General features: G+C 55.4%; 1 protein-coding gene across 6 annotated transcripts in view; it reads right to left on the minus strand.

Moving 5' to 3' along the window:
• NOS2 (nitric oxide synthase 2) overlaps positions 1310-18397 on the minus strand; it is a 44932-nt gene continuing 27844 nt past the window's right edge. For 3 of the 6 annotated variants that reach the window (XM_005669079.3, XM_013981166.2, XM_013981169.2), the window contains 15 exons: positions 17802-17884; positions 17139-17283; positions 15877-15981; positions 14114-14163; positions 13628-13802; positions 12447-12579; positions 11502-11580; positions 10555-10736; positions 7961-8124; positions 6511-6718; positions 4849-4936; positions 4305-4426; positions 3859-4007; positions 2527-2721; positions 1312-1913 (listed from right to left, as the gene is read on the minus strand). In XM_005669079.3, coding sequence (XP_005669136.1) covers positions 1794-1913; positions 2527-2721; positions 3859-4007; positions 4305-4426; positions 4849-4936; positions 6511-6718; positions 7961-8124; positions 10555-10736; positions 11502-11580; positions 12447-12579; positions 13628-13802; positions 14114-14163; positions 15877-15981; positions 17139-17283; positions 17802-17884 — 1998 coding nt within the window. In that variant the 3' untranslated portion in view covers positions 1312-1793. 6 annotated transcript variants of the gene reach the window in all.

The following is an 18397-nucleotide window of genomic DNA, read 5'->3' on the forward strand; positions in this document are numbered from 1 at the left end:
GGGGATGGTTGCGGTTTATTAGATGAGTTTGGAGACCTTTTGGAGTCTCGAATCTGGGAGGTCGTGGCCGAGGGGAGTGGGCGAAGTGAGCACGGGCTCACTCTGATGGAGGGCTGGGGGTTCTGACATCCAGGCCTGCTCCCCGTGGGCCCCCCCACAAACCACACAAGGCCGTGGGAGAAAGCTCAGGCCTCGTGGACAGGAATCTTGGGATGCAGAGAGCTCGGTAACAGAGGTGACCCCAGGACACAGCCCCAAGCTTCTGAGATGGGCCACGGGCTGGGCCAGGGCCTGGGAGGGCCACGGGGGGCCAGGAGGCCAGATGGCAGGGCCAGCTCCTGAGAACCTTTGGGAGCTGGAGGAGGTGGGTAGGTTCCAGAGAAGCAGACTCAGAAGAGAGGGCTGTTCATGGCGTTCCTCTGTGGGTCCCCTGGGATGGGGGGGTCAGGGTGTGCTTGGGGGAAGGGGCTCCATGCGTGGGGTTCTGCCAGTGACTAGGCCAGTGCAGGGGGCCCGGCTCTGGGTCCCGTGATGCCAACACACCCTTGGAACTCTGAGAATCCAGTGTCTTGGGAGCCAGGGTGGGGCTCAGAGTGGAGTCCTCAGACCCGCAGCAGCAGCACCCGGAGCTCGTTACGAGCTCAGAACCTCGGCCGCTCTGCACAGACTGCCTGGGTCAGAGTCTGCACCCTGACGAGACGCACACTGGAGTGGGAGGGGCGCCAGTCCAGGGGACTGTCCTGGACCATGGTGTGCAGATGCATCAGGCGGGGACACTGAGGTGGGCACGCCTCTTTCTCCCCCACCCCCACCCCACTGAGCAGGAGCGGGGGAAGGGAGAAGTGAACCAGGGAGGCTGAGGCAGAGGCCAAACCCAAGCTGGGGGTCAGATTTGGCCAGACCCTTCCACTGCTTTGTTACCCAGGGGCCAAATTATTACTGGCCAAACTCTCATAACACACGTGCCCCCAGAGCAAAAGGCGGTGACTTCCTAAGACAGGACTGAAGTCTAGGCCTTCGCCCCAGAGCTGGCATTAGGTGCAGCACTGCACCCACTGCCCCCCACGTGAGCTGCTTTCTCACGCCTGCAGGCCAGCCGGTGCGCCCCCTGCCCTATCGCGGGTTATCGGATGTGCCCTAAATTCTGTGTGCTGCTCCCATTACTCAGTGGGCACTTCAGAGAGGCCACGTGGCCAAGCTGACCTGTCCCCCCCGTGGGGGATTTTTGTCCAGGCTGTGGCATCAACCAGTCCCCAATGCCGCATAGCTTAAGACTGCTTCCCTTACAAAACACCCATACACACATACATTGTGCTTAAAATAAAATGCATTTTGTATAAATATCTCCGTGAGGGAATTATACAGAGAAGGCCCAAGGGCATACTGGGTTTGTTCCTTTTTTTAAATATAGAGGAATAAATAACTGTACAAGGGTCAGGTAAATACAGAGGGGGTGAGACAGCGCCTCCTGCCGGTCACTTCAAGTGGTGCAAATCAAAGAAGAGTCATCCTTCTCACCCATTGGCAGGGCCTGGCATTGTGGATTTAGTCTCCAAGGGACCAGGGAGGCCCAGCTCCTGTCACCTTGGGAAGAGTGGGCTCAAGGGTGACAAGAGGTTCCACTCAGTCCAGGCTGCTACTTGGTAGCAGGTCAAGTAAAGAGTTGGAGAGGGAGGGAGATGGGGAGACGAGACGTGCTGCCTGGGGATACACTCGCCTGCCGCCAATCTCCCCAGCCCTGTGACTCAGACTGTCGGGAGTTGGCGCCATCATTAGGTTCCGTGGTGGCAGCTTTAACTTTTCCCGTGGGCACCTGGAGCTCTGGGATCGCTGGGTGGCCCCACTGCCCCCTCCTTCTTCACCTCGTAGGGAAATACAGCACCAAAGATATCTTCATGATAGCGCTTCTGGCTCTTTAAGGGAGAACAGAAGCCAGGGTGTCAGCTGTGTGGATGCAGCTGCTGCCTCTCGCTCACCAGGTCCAGGCAGGGACCAGCCCCTGGGGTCCCCTGACTCCCCCATCACATACACTCATGAGCCCTCTGTGGTCCCAAGTGTCATGCTTAGTTTATACTTGAAGCTCACTTCGGCTTTTTTAACCCCATCAGCACCCGCTCCGGTGTGGACCGCCAAAGCCTCTCCTCCAGCTTTGGGATGGATGCTAAAGCCTGCCCAGGGCTGGTCCCACACGGTGCTCCAGGAAATACGGGCTCTGAGATAAACCCAGTAGCGGATGCTGTGGACTTTCTCCCAGTCTTGAAGTGCCACCATGTGCAGTAGCGTGTTGGGGCTCTGAGACTCTGGTGGTAAAGCAACATGTTTGCCTTCATTCAGCTAAGCAATCAGAGCAGAACACATGGACAAGGCTTCCAACAGCCTGACCAGCTCTAACCTCTGGCTGCCTCTAGGATTCCTTGGAGTTCGGGGCTGTTCTGAGGCTGACTCTCCTGGTCCTGACGCCCCTGGTCTGGCTCCCAGGCCCATGCCCTTGACCTGCACCCCCAACCCCCACACGAGCGGCTCTACCTTAAGCTGGAAGAAATAGTCCTCCACCTGCTCCTCATTCAGGGTCAGGGCGGTGGCCACCAGCTGCTTCAGGGTGCAGGCCACATCCCGGGCCATGCGCACGTCCCCGCAGACATAGAGGTGGCCTTGCTCCTCGTGGAGCACGCGGAGCACCTCGCCCGCCAGCCGCTGCCGCAGGAGGTCTTGAACATAGACCTGAAACCAGAGGAGACAGTGGGCCCAGGTCCCCGCTGCTGGGGACGAAGGCTGCAGGCACGCCTCCCGGCCACTGGGAGGCGCTGAGGGGGCATGAAGTTGGCCAAGGCCTTGCCTGGGGACCAGGCTCAGGATGCGGAGGTGCCATGGCCCGGGAACATGAGTCACAGCCGGCCCTCAAGGAGCTGACCCTCCTCCAGTGGGGGTCTCAGATTTGCTCTGAGTTCACCCACCCCCAGGGCTGAGCCCACCTGTCTACACCCCAGAAAAGGGAGCCTCTCAGCACAGACCGTCCACAGGATCCTCAGTAGTTCAGAACAGGGCTCCCCAGTTACAGGGAAGTCCTGGAGTCAACTGGGGACTCTGTTCTTGTTCCGCCTAAGATGCCCAGTGACCCTGGCACTGGGCACAGAGTACTGGGTCTAGGAGGAGCCCAGTGGGACACATTCATAGGGGCTGAGTCAAGCGTCTGTCCCTACTCCCCAGGGTTATGGGGCAACGTGTCCCCCAGGGCAACACAGCCAGCCAGTTAGCAGGCTGTGCTGGTGGCAGCGGCCGCCCTCCAGCCTCCCTGTGCTGGGGTATAAAGCCCACCTGGACCACGTCTTCCCAGACAGTTATACATCCCGGGGGAGGACCTTCAGCAGGCTGGGCACTGCTGGGGACGAACCCGTATGTGTCCCTGACTTAGCTCTGAAGGTCTTAGGGCCCATCTCTTCTGGAATAGTGAATGGGATTGTTTTCACTGCTCCAGGGGTTGTATAACTGGCTCCATTTTATTTTTATTTTTATTTATTTATTGCTTTTTCATGCCACACTCGTAGCACATGCAAGTTCCTGGGCTAGGGGTCAAATCAGAGTTTCAGCTGCTGGCCTACACCAGAGCCACAGCAATGCCAGATCCAAGCCGGATCCCCGACCCAATGATCGAGGCCAGGGATCGAACCGCATCCTCATGGATACTAGACAGGTTCTTAACCTGCTGAGCCACAATGGGAACTCCAATTGGCTCCATGTTAAAGCTGAGGAGGTGAAGGAGCCAAGAGGGAGGGGCTCTTGGGGGCCAGGAACCGCCCCCCCCCCCAGTCGGCCTTTAAGGCTCCATCCACTCTCCACAGCAGCGGCCACGGCGTTTACCTTGGGCTGGCCAGGCAGACGAGAATAGGCTGTGTGCACCTCGTGCAGTACCCCCTTCCGGGCCATCTCCAACATCTCCTCCTGGTAGAGGTGGTCTTCATCTGGGCGGCGGCACCCGAACACCAGGGTCATGCGGCCCCCCTGGAGCCCTGCAAGACCCCGCGGTCTGCAGTTACGAGGGTGGCCACCAGAGGGCAAGCTGGGGCTCCCAATTTGAATCCCACTTCAAACCCGCAAGTATCCTGCCTAGTCCTGTCCCACTTTACAGAAGAGGAAACTAAGGCCCAGGGCTTTCACATCATCTGTCCACACAGGCTGAGGCAAATTTTGGAGAGGGGCCAGGAAACATTTGTCGGTAGGTGGCACAATTCCCTCCATGGCTTCAGTTCTATTCCCAGGCACAGGGTGCCCCTCCCTGCCACCCCCGGGGAACCCTCCAGCTGTACCCTTGTGCTCGGCCTCATGGAGCCGCTGCTGCCAGAAACTGCGGAAGGGGGCGATGCCTGTGCCAGGCCCGATGAGGATGCAGGGACGGGAGGGGTCCTCGGGGAGCTGGAAGCCGCTGGCACTGGGGGACAGAGGGAAAGCGGCCATGTCCTAAGACAACCTAGGCCAGATGCACATGCAGCACAGGGGCTGGGGAGCTGGGGAGCTGGGGGGGTTACTGGGGGGAGGGTGGACAAGACAATGAGCTCAGATTTGCTTTCCCAGGTCCTGTCGGCTGCTTCACATCCCCTGTCCAGGCACAGCATCACCTCGCCCTGGGGGTCCTTTTCAAGAACCGGGGAGCCTCAACATACTCTGGTTCCCACCCCCGCTGTCATTTCTGTCCCTGCTAGAGAGCTGACCATGCTCTATAGCTGGGGGTTCGAATGGAGAGGCCCAGAGTGACCCAGTGCCTTCTTTAGGAGTCCAGGGGCATCTCCCTTTCAACCCAGAAGACCCCAGAGCCAATGGTCCCACCATGGACACAGTGGAGGGGCTGCTTACCTTCGCACAAAGCAGGGCACCAGGTCCTGGGGCTTCAGGCTGCTGAGCCATGTGCTGCAGACACCGTGGTGCAGGGGGCCCTGGCCATCTGCAAGGACAGCACACACCTAACCAACATTGTCCCTGCCACCCAGGCAGGAACCTTCCTGGCAGCTCCTCCCACACGGACGCGCCTCCTCCACCTGCCACTCGGGGGTTCTGCAGGCTCGAATCTCAGCACCTTTTCCTCCCGCTTCTGAGCTCTATACACCCAGACTTGGCAAAAGCCGAAAGGGATTCCTAGAGTGTGCAGGCCTCTCTCTTTGCCACTGCAGAAACCCAGTCTCAGAGAGGGAAGGGGACTTGTAGAAGGTCACTCAGGTGGCAGCAGACTCAGGCCACAGCTCAGCTTCCCTGACTCCTACTCTGAGCTCCTTCCAAGAGCTTCTCCAGGGACCCTCCCGGCCCATCACTCAGCGCTGCCAACGGCAGCACAAAGTGGTCCCTTGGGGTGGCCACAGTCTCTTCCCCTCAGGGTCCTCACAAGTACAGCACTTGATGGTAGGAAGGTTGGGTGATGGGCAACCTGCTAAGCCTCCCGGCTGCTCGGCCATCTGTCTCCCACAGCGGCCCCTCTTGGGCCTGTGGAAATGCCGGGTTCCCTTCCCAATGGCCCAGCATTTAAGGGGACCTCCACGTGACTTGAGAAGTCCCTTTACTTTTCCTCTGGATGGAGTCTCACTCTCACAGGGTGCGCCTGCCTCTCCTCTCTCCTTGGCCTCTGCAGATATTCTCCAGCCGAGCAAAGACAGTCTCGGCTCAGCTTCAGAGACCGTGTGATTGTGCTTCTCAGAGCACAGAGGGCTCGGAGGGGTGGGCCAGCTCCCCAGCTTTGCCGACCCAGGAAATGCTCAGTTAGGGAGGGAGGGCAGGGGCATGGTTTTTTCAGAGGAGCCAAGCCCAGCTGGTCGAGGGTTTGGACGCCCAGCTGCGTCAGCCTGTCCCCATCCTCTGCCCTCACATCAGCCTTCTCTTTCCCTCTTAGCACCTGCGCAATGACCACTGTCCGTGTCCATGGGTCTGTCTTCATTGTCCCCCCTAGAGGGGAAGCTACCTGCTGCTGTATTTCTACCCACGCCATGGTGCCAGGTCTGAGATAAATCATCACTGCGGGAGTGAGTGAATGAATGAATGAACCATCAAGGCACCCCTGGGTTCAGGCTGGACTAGCAGCAAGATTAAAAATCACTGGGCTCCCCTTAGTATTGGGAACGTTCCATCTTTGCTCTCACTAACGTGTCCCAACAGGCACTGGACAATAGAGAGGAGAAGGATGGCTAAGAATTTGGACTCAGCAGTCAGACCACCTGGGTTTGAATCTCAGGTCTCTCCTTGCTACCGGTGTGACACTGAACCAGAGGCTTCACCTCTTTGCGCCTCAGTCTCTTCATCTGTAAAACGCACACAGCACCCAGCTCCCACGGTGACCGATCGCACGTGTACAAAGAGGCTATCCTGGTGCCTGCCTGGTTCATAGCAATCTCCCCACACAGCTCTTCTTGCTGTTAACACCCCTGGAAGGTGGGTGCTCAACTGATGAGAAGACGGACGCTTAGAGACATTGAGCGGCTGCCCAGTAAGGAGCAGACTTGGGCTGCCCCAAAGCCCCTGCCCCGGCCTTACCTCGGGTGCGGTACGTGAGCACGGCCACGGTGAGGTGGATCTCCGTGGGCGTGCGGTCCCTGGAGGAGCTGATGGAGTAGTACCGGGGCTTCAGAATAGGGAGCTGGGAGAGCAGGAAGCTGGCAGACACCCGCAGGGACGGGAACTCCTCCAGCACCTCCAGGAACGTGGGGCTGTTGGTGAACTTCCACTTGTTGTAGTCTGAGGGCTGAAAGCCAAGGGCGGTGTGAGTGTCTTGGGGTGCTTACCCCACATGGAGGGAGGAGAATGTCCCAATGGAGCATTTACTCCCTCCTTCCCTCCTACTGCAAATTCAAAGTGCCAGGCGCTGTCCAGGGTGCTGAGCCTCCTACTCGGGAGAGGAAACGGTTCCCTTCTTGGAGGCACACAGGTCAATGAACCGCATGTCGCCAACTTGTGTGTTGAGAACTTTACTGGCAGCCACTTGCGGGCAGGTGTCAAATCTTTATTACAATCTAATTTGGAGAATGGCTTTGGAGTCATACAGACCTGGGTTCAGATCTTGGCCGGGTGCCCTCACTAGCTGTGCGACCTTGTACCAATCACTTAACCTTTGATGAATGCAAACAGCATCACCTACCTTGTGTGGTTGTTGTGAGAATTAAGTGAGAAAATGTGTGCTAAGTTGGTGCAGTGCAGCCACAGGATAATGGCAGTGGGGGTAGCTGGAGTCAAGATAATTAGCAATAATAATTGGTAATAATGATTCCGAGCCTTTGCCAAGACTTGGGCCTAGAAAGGTACCTGTGAGTTACCGCCTTCTCTCCTTCTCTTATTCATTCAACTACCCATCTGCTACTATGTCCATTTAGCCACTCAGCCACACCATCCACCCTCCAACACTTCCTAAATTCTGGGCTTGTTCCAGGTTTGGGGAATACAAGATACCGCGGCTTTCCTTTCCTAGCTAATTTCTGAGGACATGCATGTTGGTTGCAAATGGCAGACATTCAAAAAAAATCAGTTGGAGTTCCCGTCGTGGCGCAGTGGTTAACGAATCCGACTAGGAACCATGAGGTTGAGGATTCGATCCCTGGCCTTGCTCAGTGGGTTAAGGACCCGGCGTTGCCGTGAGCTGTGGTGTAGGTCGCAGACGCGGCTCAGATCTGGCATTGCTATGGCTCTGGTGTAGGCCAGCGGCCACAGCTCCGATGAGACCCCTCGCTTGGGAACCTCCATATGCCATGGGTGCGGCCCTAGAAAAGACAAAAGAAAAAAAAAAATCACTCAATGCAACTATGTCTCAAGATAGGACAGAAGAGGATGACTGGGTTCCATTTGGCTTTTGACAAGCCACACTCTGGGGAGCTGGGGTGGATCCTCCTTGGAGGTTAAAGATCAGCTCTGGGCTTAGGCTGCTCCTGACTCTGGAACACTGCCCCTGCCTCACCCACCAGCCCCAACCTCACCCACCAGCCCCGACCTTCACCTGGCACAGAGTCTCAAGCCTCTGCCTCTCGGCCTCGTCTGTGGCCAGCTGGGCCAGCTTTCGGAGCAGCAGCTGAGTTGGAGGCGTGGTGATGTCCAGAAAATAGGTGAGCGCCTGGCTGAGTGAGCAAGGGGGCAGCCGCTTGTCCTTGACCCAGTAGCTGCCTGGAGAGGGAAGAGAGGAGTTGAGATGGGGGAAAGGCCCCATTTAGGTTTCCCAAAAGGTGAAGGGGCATCTGGAACAGACACCCTCCACCCTCCAGCTGCAGGGGAGAGAAGACCCTGAAGCTGTGGTTCCAGGAACAGCAAAAGGGCTCACATGCCCAACTCAGGCACAGGAAGACGGTACTCACAGGTAGGGCTGCCAGGAAAGCTGACTGACAGCCCTCCAAAAGCCACCCAAGTTGACATGATTCTGCAAAACTAACCATGCACCAGATTCCAGTCCTTCTCTGACCCAGACTTGAACAGGACACCCACTGGTGATCTACAGACTCACAGTGACTAAACCCACCAAAGACTGATGTACACTCCAGAGGTCAGTTGTTGTTCAGTTAGAGGAAAGCCCATAACTGCCGTCGTCTCCAGGGATGCTATACCAAGAGGTGCTGGGTGAGCAGCCATCAGCCCAAAGTGAGGTGGCAAGTCTCAAGGGGTCCCAAGAGGCAGTAGGCTGAGTGGTCACAGTGTGGACACTAGAGCCAGTAGACGTGGGTTCAAACTCCAGCTCCCCACTTAACCAGCAGGATGAGTGAACCTCTGAGACTTGGGGTCTGTTTCTGTGAAATGGCTGGGACGACAAAACCTGTCCCACTGCATTTATATGGGGACTGAATGAAACAGTGCATGTATAATAGATGCTGCAGTGGCTGTTACACAGATGCTCAATAGGCATTAGGTGAAAACATTAGTAATACATTGTTTCATCTGGACCCAAGTCCTAAGGAACCACACCTGTCTCCCTTCAGTCACGAGGATATTTCTGTCCCCTCATCTTCGAGTTTCAGGCTCTCTCATATTCTCCTGGACGGTGGGGGACGATGCCAGCCTTGGCTGCTCTGACTCCTGCTTTCCTATTTTGGCCACCCTCTTTAGGGGGACACATTCTTTGGATATATCATGATCACTGAGGGAGCTAAGGCCAGGGAGCAAGTGCAAAGGCTGGGAGGCCCGTGACTGCTGATTTCATTAGTTTCCCTCTTCTGGTCACCTGTGGCCTGGCCCTGCCCGTGACCCACAGAAGGTGGGGATGATTGAGACCCTCGGTGGGGAAGCAGTAGGAAATGAGATTGCCCTGGAGAAGTTCCTGTGTTGGCATAGCAGGAACAAATCCAACTAGGATCCATGGGAGTTCCCACTGTGGCTCAGAGGTTAAAGAATCTGACTAGCATCCATGAGGATGCAGGTTCAATCCCTGGCCTCGCTCAGTGGGTTAAGGATCTGGCATTGCCATGAGCTGTAGTGTGGGTCATAGACTCAGCTTGGATCTGGTGTGGCTTTGACTGTGGCACAGGCCAGAAGCTGCAGCTCAGATTCAACCCCTAACCTGGGAACTTCCATATGCCATGGGTGCAGCCCTTAAAAAAGCAAAAACAAACAAACAAACAAACAAACAAAACCAAAAAAACCAAAAACCTAAAACAAAAGAATGCCATGGAAATGCAATCTAAATCCCAAAACCTAAAATTCAGGATCCAAAGAGACTTTCAGGGTATATTAATCTACTTTCCTCCGAGCTTCTGGACAAACGCTGGTTAGCCCGTGGGAAATGGACATTCCTCCTTTCCCACATTTAATTTGGTGCCAGGAATTGCGGTGAAGGTTGCACATGTACCTACTCATTTGTTCTTCACCACAACCCTGTAAGGAAGGCGCTATTATCTTTAGTTCAGAGACAAAGAAAACAATCTCAAGAGGTTAATTCATACGCCCAAGGTCACACGGCTAGTAAGTGACAGATCAGGGACCTGAACCTTCAAAGCTCACCATTCTTACACTGTTCCCACATTTCCCTATTATGTCACCAAGCAAGCTGCACACATGTGTCTGCTGTGGAGACGAAAAAGACAATGCGTGTAAAATGCTGGTATTTAGTAAGTAACCAAAAAACGGTGGCTGCTCCCACCATGACAGTAACGATTACTGCTAAGACTATTCTTGCGTATCTGCCTCCTGTACTAGGTAGTGAGCTTTCTGAGGGCAGGCATGGCATCTCATTCATTTTTGCAGCCCAGGGTCTGCAGGGTATATAGATGTGACCTGTTAAAATCTCAGCGGAAAAATGAATCAGTCCATCAACACCAAGTGGCCAATCAACACAAGCAAAAGCATGACGGGGAAAGACAGCCCAGCTTCTGGTGTTGGGCGGATGATCCCAAAGAAGCACCCTTCCCACTGGCCTGCCGGCAGGTGGAGGACTCTTTGCAAGGCTGCTTTGGCGCGGGCTTAGGGGGCGCCCTGCTCATCAGGAAGCACAGGGCTAGCTGCCCTTTTGCAGCACAGGTCCAGGCCGAGCCAGGCCCATCAGCAAGGCCGGGGGTTGGTGGGAGGAGGCTGCTGCCCCCCTCAGCTTAGGCTCCCGTGCAGAGGGCTCACCGTTCTCGCTGAGGGTCTCGAGGCGCACGGGTTGGTGGGGGGCAGGGCCGTCCACCACTCGCTCCAGGATGCCTTGGACCAGGGCTGGCTGGTTGGCCGGGAAAACTCCAAGATGCTCTCCCGGCAGGTAACTTGGGCCTTGGCTGCCCTCACAGCAGAGTTCCACCAGGAGGGTGGTGCGGCTGGAGAAGGAAAAAGAAGCCTCTGGTGACGCCACTGGGATTTCCTCCAGCGCTCCCTGATGGGTGGGTCAGTTTCCCCAGGAAATGTGCCTTCCTTTCATTTTCCTGCCCAGTTCCATGAACACAGGTCACTGGCAGCCCCTGAGGCTGGGAGGCTCAATAGGGCCCAGGGCTGACCGGGCCTGTGGCCTCTCTGCGGGGAGAGAGTGGACTGCACCCCTTCCCTGCAGCCTCTCCGGCCCAGGAGAGCTTGACCGGGGACTCCGCCTGAAGGAAGCCTCCCGAGGAGAACAAACGTTCCTAGTCTCTGGCGCCAATCCGGTTCTCATTAGAACAGAGCCCAGTTTTTCTAATGAAGGAGGGGCAGAGCCAAACAAAACTTATGGACAATCACAACACTTGCTTAGCCGGTGGGGCAAGGTCCTTCCCTGCCCAAACTTTTCCTGGAAGTTCTTAAGAAAGAGCCACCTGATTTGAGTTTCTCTTGCCCTCCCATTTTGGTAAAAGAGTTAAGCCACAAGAGACAAGATGTGAAGCAGGTGCCTTGTTGTCAAGCTGGAAAACTGGCCAGTGGTTCATAGAGCCAGATGCGAAGGTGCTGGTGGCCACAGGGGTTACCTGTCAAGCTGGTCCTACCGATGGCATCATAGTTAATGCCAGTGGGCACTTCCCTCCTCTCCTTTCAAAGACTGACTTGCTCTGGTCTTTCCTAGATTAGAATAAAATCGGTGGATCACGCCCCAGAAGCCCCGTCCTCTGTCCTACCTGGATTGCGGACTCTGCAGATTCTGCTGCGATTTGAGCCTCATGGAGAACACGTACTTGGCGTGCATGCTGCTGAGAGCTGCAAGGAACAGAGGGACTGTGAGACGGCGATGCAGCTCTAAGTGCTGGTGGGGCAGCCTCCACGTGCTGAGCCAGCCACACCCAGACGCTGCCCCGGGCTGGCCCACTGCGGTGGTGCTGGGGTCTGCCTTCCCTTCCTTTTTTTCCCCACTGTGTTTCTGAATCACAAATAAAGATCCTTGGTCTGGCAGAGGGTGGGTGTGCTGCTGCTAGGCGTTGGGAACTGCAATTCAGATGCTCACATAGGGGCATTTCTAGAACATCCCATGGCTTGGGATCCACAGGAGAGCGTGGTTGAAGGTGGGGCTATCCTAAACATGCAGACACCTGCAGGGCTTCTCTACTTGGGGTACAAGAAAAGAAGAGCCATGGAGGAATAGCATCCAGAGGGGCTGTCCGGAGCTCCCCAACTGCAACCTGGAATGGCCTCTGCAACCTGTTCTTCGTTAACACTCGGCTGCCATTGGAGCTGGAAGGCTGGGGTCCAAACTCCAACTTGGCCACGTGCTAGCAGCGGGCTTCACCTCCCTGAACTTCAGTTTCTCTGACTGCTTTCCCAGCAGGAGAAGTGTCAGGGATCGCTCAGAGCAGGGGGGTAAAGAGCCTGGCTCAGAGGAGCTCCCTTCTCCCTACCGCCCTCCCAGCTTTTCTCCCAAACAGCCTCCCCCAAGACGGAGCAAACCCTGGAGCCTCAAATCCCAACGGGCTCTTGGATGCAACGAGAGAGAGAGAGGCCAGTAGCCCGGGCTGGCTGCCTCTGTTCAGAGGGTCCTCGAGGTCTCCTTGACCACAGCTCAGGGCGCAGAGACACCCACCCTGGCAGGAGCGGCAAACACGTTCCGTGCGGTGCAGGGGAGCGGGTACCTTTGTTGAGGTCCAGAGGCTCTGAGTCCTGCACGAGCCTGTAGAGCTGCGGGTCCCAGGTCACATTGGAAGTATAGAGCTTGGGGATCTGAATGTGGTGTTTGCCTCGGACATCGAACGTCTCACAGGCCACCTGGACGAAGCAGGAGCAACCGGTGTTAAAAATCATCCCCATCACCAGCAGCAGCAGCAGCAGCAGCACCGGCACCGGGGTTATCCTCTCTTCAGTGCTTACAACTGAGCTAAGTGCTCTGCGTAATTGCTAAGCACACTTATGGGGCTGGGCAGTTATGAGGACTCAAGAAAGTGGCTGGTCCTAGCACATAGCAGTGTTTGCCATTATTACAAACATTAATAACATCAGAATTATTTTATATTTTTTTTTTCAGACTGCACCCATAGCATATGGAGGTTCCCAGGCTAGGGGTCGAATTGGAGCTGTAGCTGCCAGTCTACACCACAGCTCACGGCAACGGTGGCTCCTTAACCCCACTGAGCGAGGCCAGGGATTAAACCTGCATCCTCATGGAAACTAGTTGGGTTCGCTACCACTGAGCCACAGCGGGGACTCCTAATGAGAGCAACTTGCTTTATCTGCATGCCCACACCATGAGACAGGTCTGACTCCTCCCACTTTCCTGATGTGGAATAGTGTGGTGGAAACCCAGTAACGAACCCGACTAGAATCCACAAGGATACGGGTTCAATCCCTGTCCTGCTCAGTGAGTTAAGGATCCAGCGTTGCTGTGAGCTATGGTGTAGGTCACTGACCACATTGCTTCAATGAGTTCTCTCAATTGGGGCGGCGGGGGGAGGGGGGGGAGCCCCAGGCAATAAAGCGCTGCTGAGATATCCCTGACCCCAAGCTCTGTGTGGCAGGGACACTGAAACAAGACTAGGTTATCGGGAGGAGGCCTGGATAATCAGAGGGGAAGATCTTGAGCCACAGGTCCCGAGGGCAGGGAGGTGCCTCAGCCCTTCTCCTACCCAGGAACACCTGCCTCAAGCACAGCTCTTCTGGGGGCTGTGGGAGAACAGCCCAGCCCACGCCTGGGATCCCGCCTCCAGTACCCCGCCGGGGGCCATCCCACCCCACCCGGGATGCCCAGCACGGCGTCCTGGGCACCAGTGCACAGCAGCCTCCCTGCTGTGCTGAGGGGCAGCTCCGGCTGGGAACTGACCTTGAAGGTTTGCACGGCCCAGCCTCGGAAGGCTTCCTCCTGCCCGCTGAGCTCGTCCCCTTCCCCGGTCGGGGTGAGCTGAGACGCCCCCAGGTGGGACAACTTCTGGTCGACGTCATGAGCAAAGGCACAGAACTGGGGGTACATGCTGGAGCCGAGGCCGAACACAGCATACCTGCCGGGGGGACACGCAGGGAAACGGGTGAGCCGCCCCGCTGCATCACCCTTTGCCAATCCGTAAGGCCCGCCCATGAGCGAGGCCCGCCAGTGCTGCCCCCTTCCGGGCCGCCCCGGCTCCCCAGCCTCATCACCAGTCCCGTGACCCACCCGTGAGAAGGACTTGGTTTCCCGGCCTTGACTCATGACACATTCTGAGGACAGGCTTTCCTTGGGCCAGGACATCCCAGAGAGCTGCCCCTTATACACACCCAGCTCCATCCCCGGACAGAACCCGACTTGGGCGGCGGGGCTGGGGAAGAGCCTGACCTGAACTTGTTGGTGAGTTCTTTCAGCATGAAGAGGGACTTCTTCAGTTTCTAGAGAGAGAGACCCATGCTGTTCTCAGGACGGGAGTAGTAAAAGCACCACCTTTCCCTTTCTTCTAGTGGCTCTTTTTTTTTTTTTTTTTTTTTAGCTTTTTAGGCCCACACCCACGGCATATGGAGGTTCCCAGGCTAGGGGTCAAATCAGAACTACAGTTGCCAGCCTATGCCACAGCCATAGCAACTCGGGATCCAAGCCACGTCTGCAACCTACCTTACACACAGCTCATGGCAACACCAGATCCTTAACCCACTGATCGAGGCCAGGGATTGAACCCCGTTCCTCATGGATCCTAGCTGGATTCATCACCACCAAGTCACAACAGGAACTCCCTGGTGGCTCATTTAAAAACCGCCCATAGAGAGTTCCTGTCGTGGCTCAGCAGAATCGAATCTGACTAGTATCCATGAGGACACAGGTTTGATCCCTGGCCCTGCTCAGTGGGTTAAGGATTCAGTGTGGCCATGAGCTGTGGTGTAGGTCGCAGATGTGGCTCAGATCCTGCTTTGCTGTGGCTGTGGCATAGGCCAGCAGCTACAGCTCCAATTTGACCCCCAGCTGGGGAACTTCCATATGCTACAGGTGCAGCCCTAAAACGACAAAAAAAAAAATTAAAAAAAAAAATTAAAAATCCACCCACATTCAGCAGGAGAAGGGTCAGGACCCTCAATGGTAGCTGGTTTGCATGGGGTCACCTGACTGGGGCTCAGGGACAAATTCAGCCTCAGAAGCTCATATGGGCCTGACCTTCGGTGGGGGACCCAGGACAGCCCAGCTCCCAGCCCAACCAGCCCTGGGAGAGGGGTTCCTGCATCATAGCAGGGCATCTCCAGAGGGTCTTCTGATGGGACCTGAGCCTCTCTTCTTGTCAGAGTGACAGCCAGTCCCACAGTCTCTGAAATGACCCTGATTTCCCAGGAACTCAAGATAATTTAAAAAAAAATAAAAAAATAATTTAAAAAAGAGATAATTTTAGGTGAAAAATAGTGTCAAATCACATGGTAAGAAAACATTCTTTTTTTTTTCCTGCTTTTTTTTAGTTCTTAGTTCTTTCTATTTCAATTATTTTATTTTATTTTTCCTGAGCACTAGGGAGAAAGTCTTAGACTGCTGCTAATGGAGGTAACACTTCTCTAATACTTGCTTAGTAGCCTTTTTTTTTTTTTTTTCTTTATATGGCTGCATCTGCAGCATAAGTTCCTGAGCCAGGGGTCGAATTGGAGCTGCAGCTTATGGCTGGATCCTTAACCCACTGAGTGAGGCCAGGGATGGAACCCGTGTCCTCTTGGAGACTACATTGGGTTCTTAACCCACTGAGCTACAATGGGAACTCCATAGTCTTTTTTAAAAAAACAAAGCAAGCCATGGTTAGGCAACAGTATCTAGCTAAAATTCAGGAACTGTTTGGCTTTCGTTGGGTTTACCTGGAACCAATTTTTGCTGACTTTCCATCTGTGATAGAACGTTTCCTCTAAACGTGAATTTTTGAATTTAAAAAGGCAGGCTAATTTATGGAACTATATCATGCGTAAAAAAGGCAGCTCATGCACACAGCAATAACGACAAAGCAGGCAGGCCAAGGGCTGACATTAGGGCAGCCCGCTGGCTCCCAAGTACCTTCTTTACAACACGCTGAGTCCCCAGAGCCTCTCCTTGGCCCTCTCGGCCCTACTGGCCCCCAGACCACTGGGGCCCAGGCCACCCACCTCTCCATTGCCTGGAGAGCCTCCGTTCCCAAACGTGCTGGTCACCACCAGCAGCAGCTGCTCCTCCTCCAGGCGGCTCAGCCTGTACTCGTCCATGCAGAGAACCTGCAGGGCGCCAGGGGTGCACATCAGCCCTCAGTTCCCAGGCTGGGGCACCCCATGCCCTCCCCAGTACCCAGCGCTCCCCCCACCCCGCACCCCTCCCCTAAGGCCGAGACACCCTTCGTCAGGTCTGTCTCCTGGAGCCCAGCCTAGAGAAGGTGAGTGTTTAACAAACCCCTTCAAGTGAACCTATGTGGTGTTTGGGTTTTCTTTTTCATTTTTCTTTTTTGAGGGCCACACCCGAGGCATATGGAGGTTCCCAGGCTAGGGGCTGAATTGGAGCTGCAGTTGCCAGCCTACATCACAGCCATCACACAGCATCACAGGATCTGAGGGGCCTCTGAGACCTGCAGCACAGCTCACAGCCACGCTGGATCCTTAACCCACTAGGCGAAGCCAGGGATCGAACCCACATCCTCATGGATTCTAGTTGGGTTCTTAACCTGCCGAGCCACAACAGGAACTCAAGTGAACCTATCTGAACACAGCACCCTCACTTCTCCCCTGCTCAAGCCCCACCACTCACCCTGGAGGGCCTGCCTTCAAAATACTGTACGTCCCAAATCAGAACAATTCCCACCACCTCGCCTACTGCCATTTCAAATTCCTAGTGTGCGGACATATTTTCCATAAAAACGGGATGAGCAGGTTATAAAAATGACAACACCTCTGACACCTCGGGAACCCAAACCCTTGGTCTGAAGCTAATCTCGGGCGAAATGCGTCACCTCGCATTCTGCCCTGGCCCACCTGACCCGGGAGGCCTTCGGTGATGGAAGATGGAATCCAACACTGATGGAGTGAATCGGTCACCCTTGGGGTTTTATTTCTCTAACTCGCATTCATTCTCCACCCCCTTGGCACGCAGCTCCGTACCCAGTAGAGCAGATGGCCCATAAACGTGAATACAATTCCTCAAGAAAAGCTCACGTATATGGAGACTTGGAGTCATTAAGAACATGTTTCTCAACTGTCGTTCCCTGGAACACTACGGAAAGCTTGTTTCCCAGGTCAGTTTGGGAATCCCTGGACACACGTCTCTCCTGCTATCACGGATTTTACAATGTACGTTCCTACGTCCGAGGCGCAGGGACACCCAGGAGCAGAGTGATCGTTTTGACTTTTCCCAAACTTCTCTGCACACAAGCTGGGTGGGCTACCTTGGGGTTGAAGGCACAGCTGAACAAGGCGCCGAGGTCCCGGGCCAGCGTTTCGGATCTTCCCGTCTCCGTTGCAAAGAGGATGGTAGCTCTGACCCGGGCGGCCATGGTCTTGTGCATGAGCACAGCGGCAAAGAGCACGGCTCTGTGGGGACAGACAGACTGTGTGCCGGGGGGCCCGGGGGACTGGGAGGGTCGGCGCTGAAAGTGGGGCAGGTTGAAAGTTGAACAGAACACGATGGAAGACAGCGTAAGAAAAAGAACGTATATATAGATGTGACTGGGTCACGACGCTGTACGGCAGAAACTGACACAACACTGTAAGTCAGCTCTACCCTAATACAAAAATAAATGAAAAAAATAAAGTACATCATTTTCATCACTGTAAAAAAAAAAAAAAAGTGGGGCAGTTTAGGAAAAAAGACCAAGGTTTCTCGCCAGTGGTCAACCCGACTCACCACCCTTCTCCTCCCCTCCCCCCCATCAGCCTCCAGGGGAAGATGGAGGAGGGAGGGGCTGGGACAGTGGCGCAGGTGACCCTCGGAACTGGTGTCCAGACTGCTGGGAGCCACACCCCTTCTCTTTGTGCCCCTTCCTTGGAGGGAAGGCCGACCAGAAGGAAGGGCTGAGGGTCAGGCATCAGCACCGGCCACTCCCACTTACTTGACCAAGACTTTGAATCGGATCTCTTTTCTCCGGGGTCTCCGCTTCTCATCCTGCCAGACGTGGGTTTTCCAGGCCTCCACCTTCAGGGAAGAGGGCAGATGTGAGCGCAAGGAGGGCCCTGGCTCGGCCAGGGCTTGGGGGACGGTGGAGAGACAGAGGACCCTCGGAGCCCTTCATCACTTGGGGGCGGCGAGCAGGCTCTGTCCCTGCCCCTCACTAAAAGCCCCACGGGGAAGCTCCCTGTCTGTCTGTCTTCCTCCCTCGAAGCTGACGCTCCGTGTTTTTTTTTTTTCCTTTTGGAGTCTTCCCACAAGGAAGGCTAGACAGACTGCACAGAATGCAGAGTCTGGACTGTGGGACCTTTGGGAGGAGAAGGAGGTGCTGCGACAACAGCACAAACCATCCTGGCCCATCAGTCACCCCACTTACAGCCCTTTAGAGTAAAGAAGCTCTTCCCCAAGCCTAACCGAAGTCCTTTTTGACAAAAATGAACTCATTTCGACAGGCAGCCGTTACTGAGTGCATTCTGGGCTGGGCACAGGGCGAGGCTGTTACGTACACCCGCGTTTGTGACCCATCCAACCTCCACAGCG

This window comes from Sus scrofa, chromosome 12 (genome assembly GCF_000003025.6).
Source record: "Sus scrofa isolate TJ Tabasco breed Duroc chromosome 12, Sscrofa11.1, whole genome shotgun sequence".
Lineage (NCBI taxonomy): Eukaryota > Metazoa > Chordata > Mammalia > Artiodactyla > Suidae > Sus > Sus scrofa.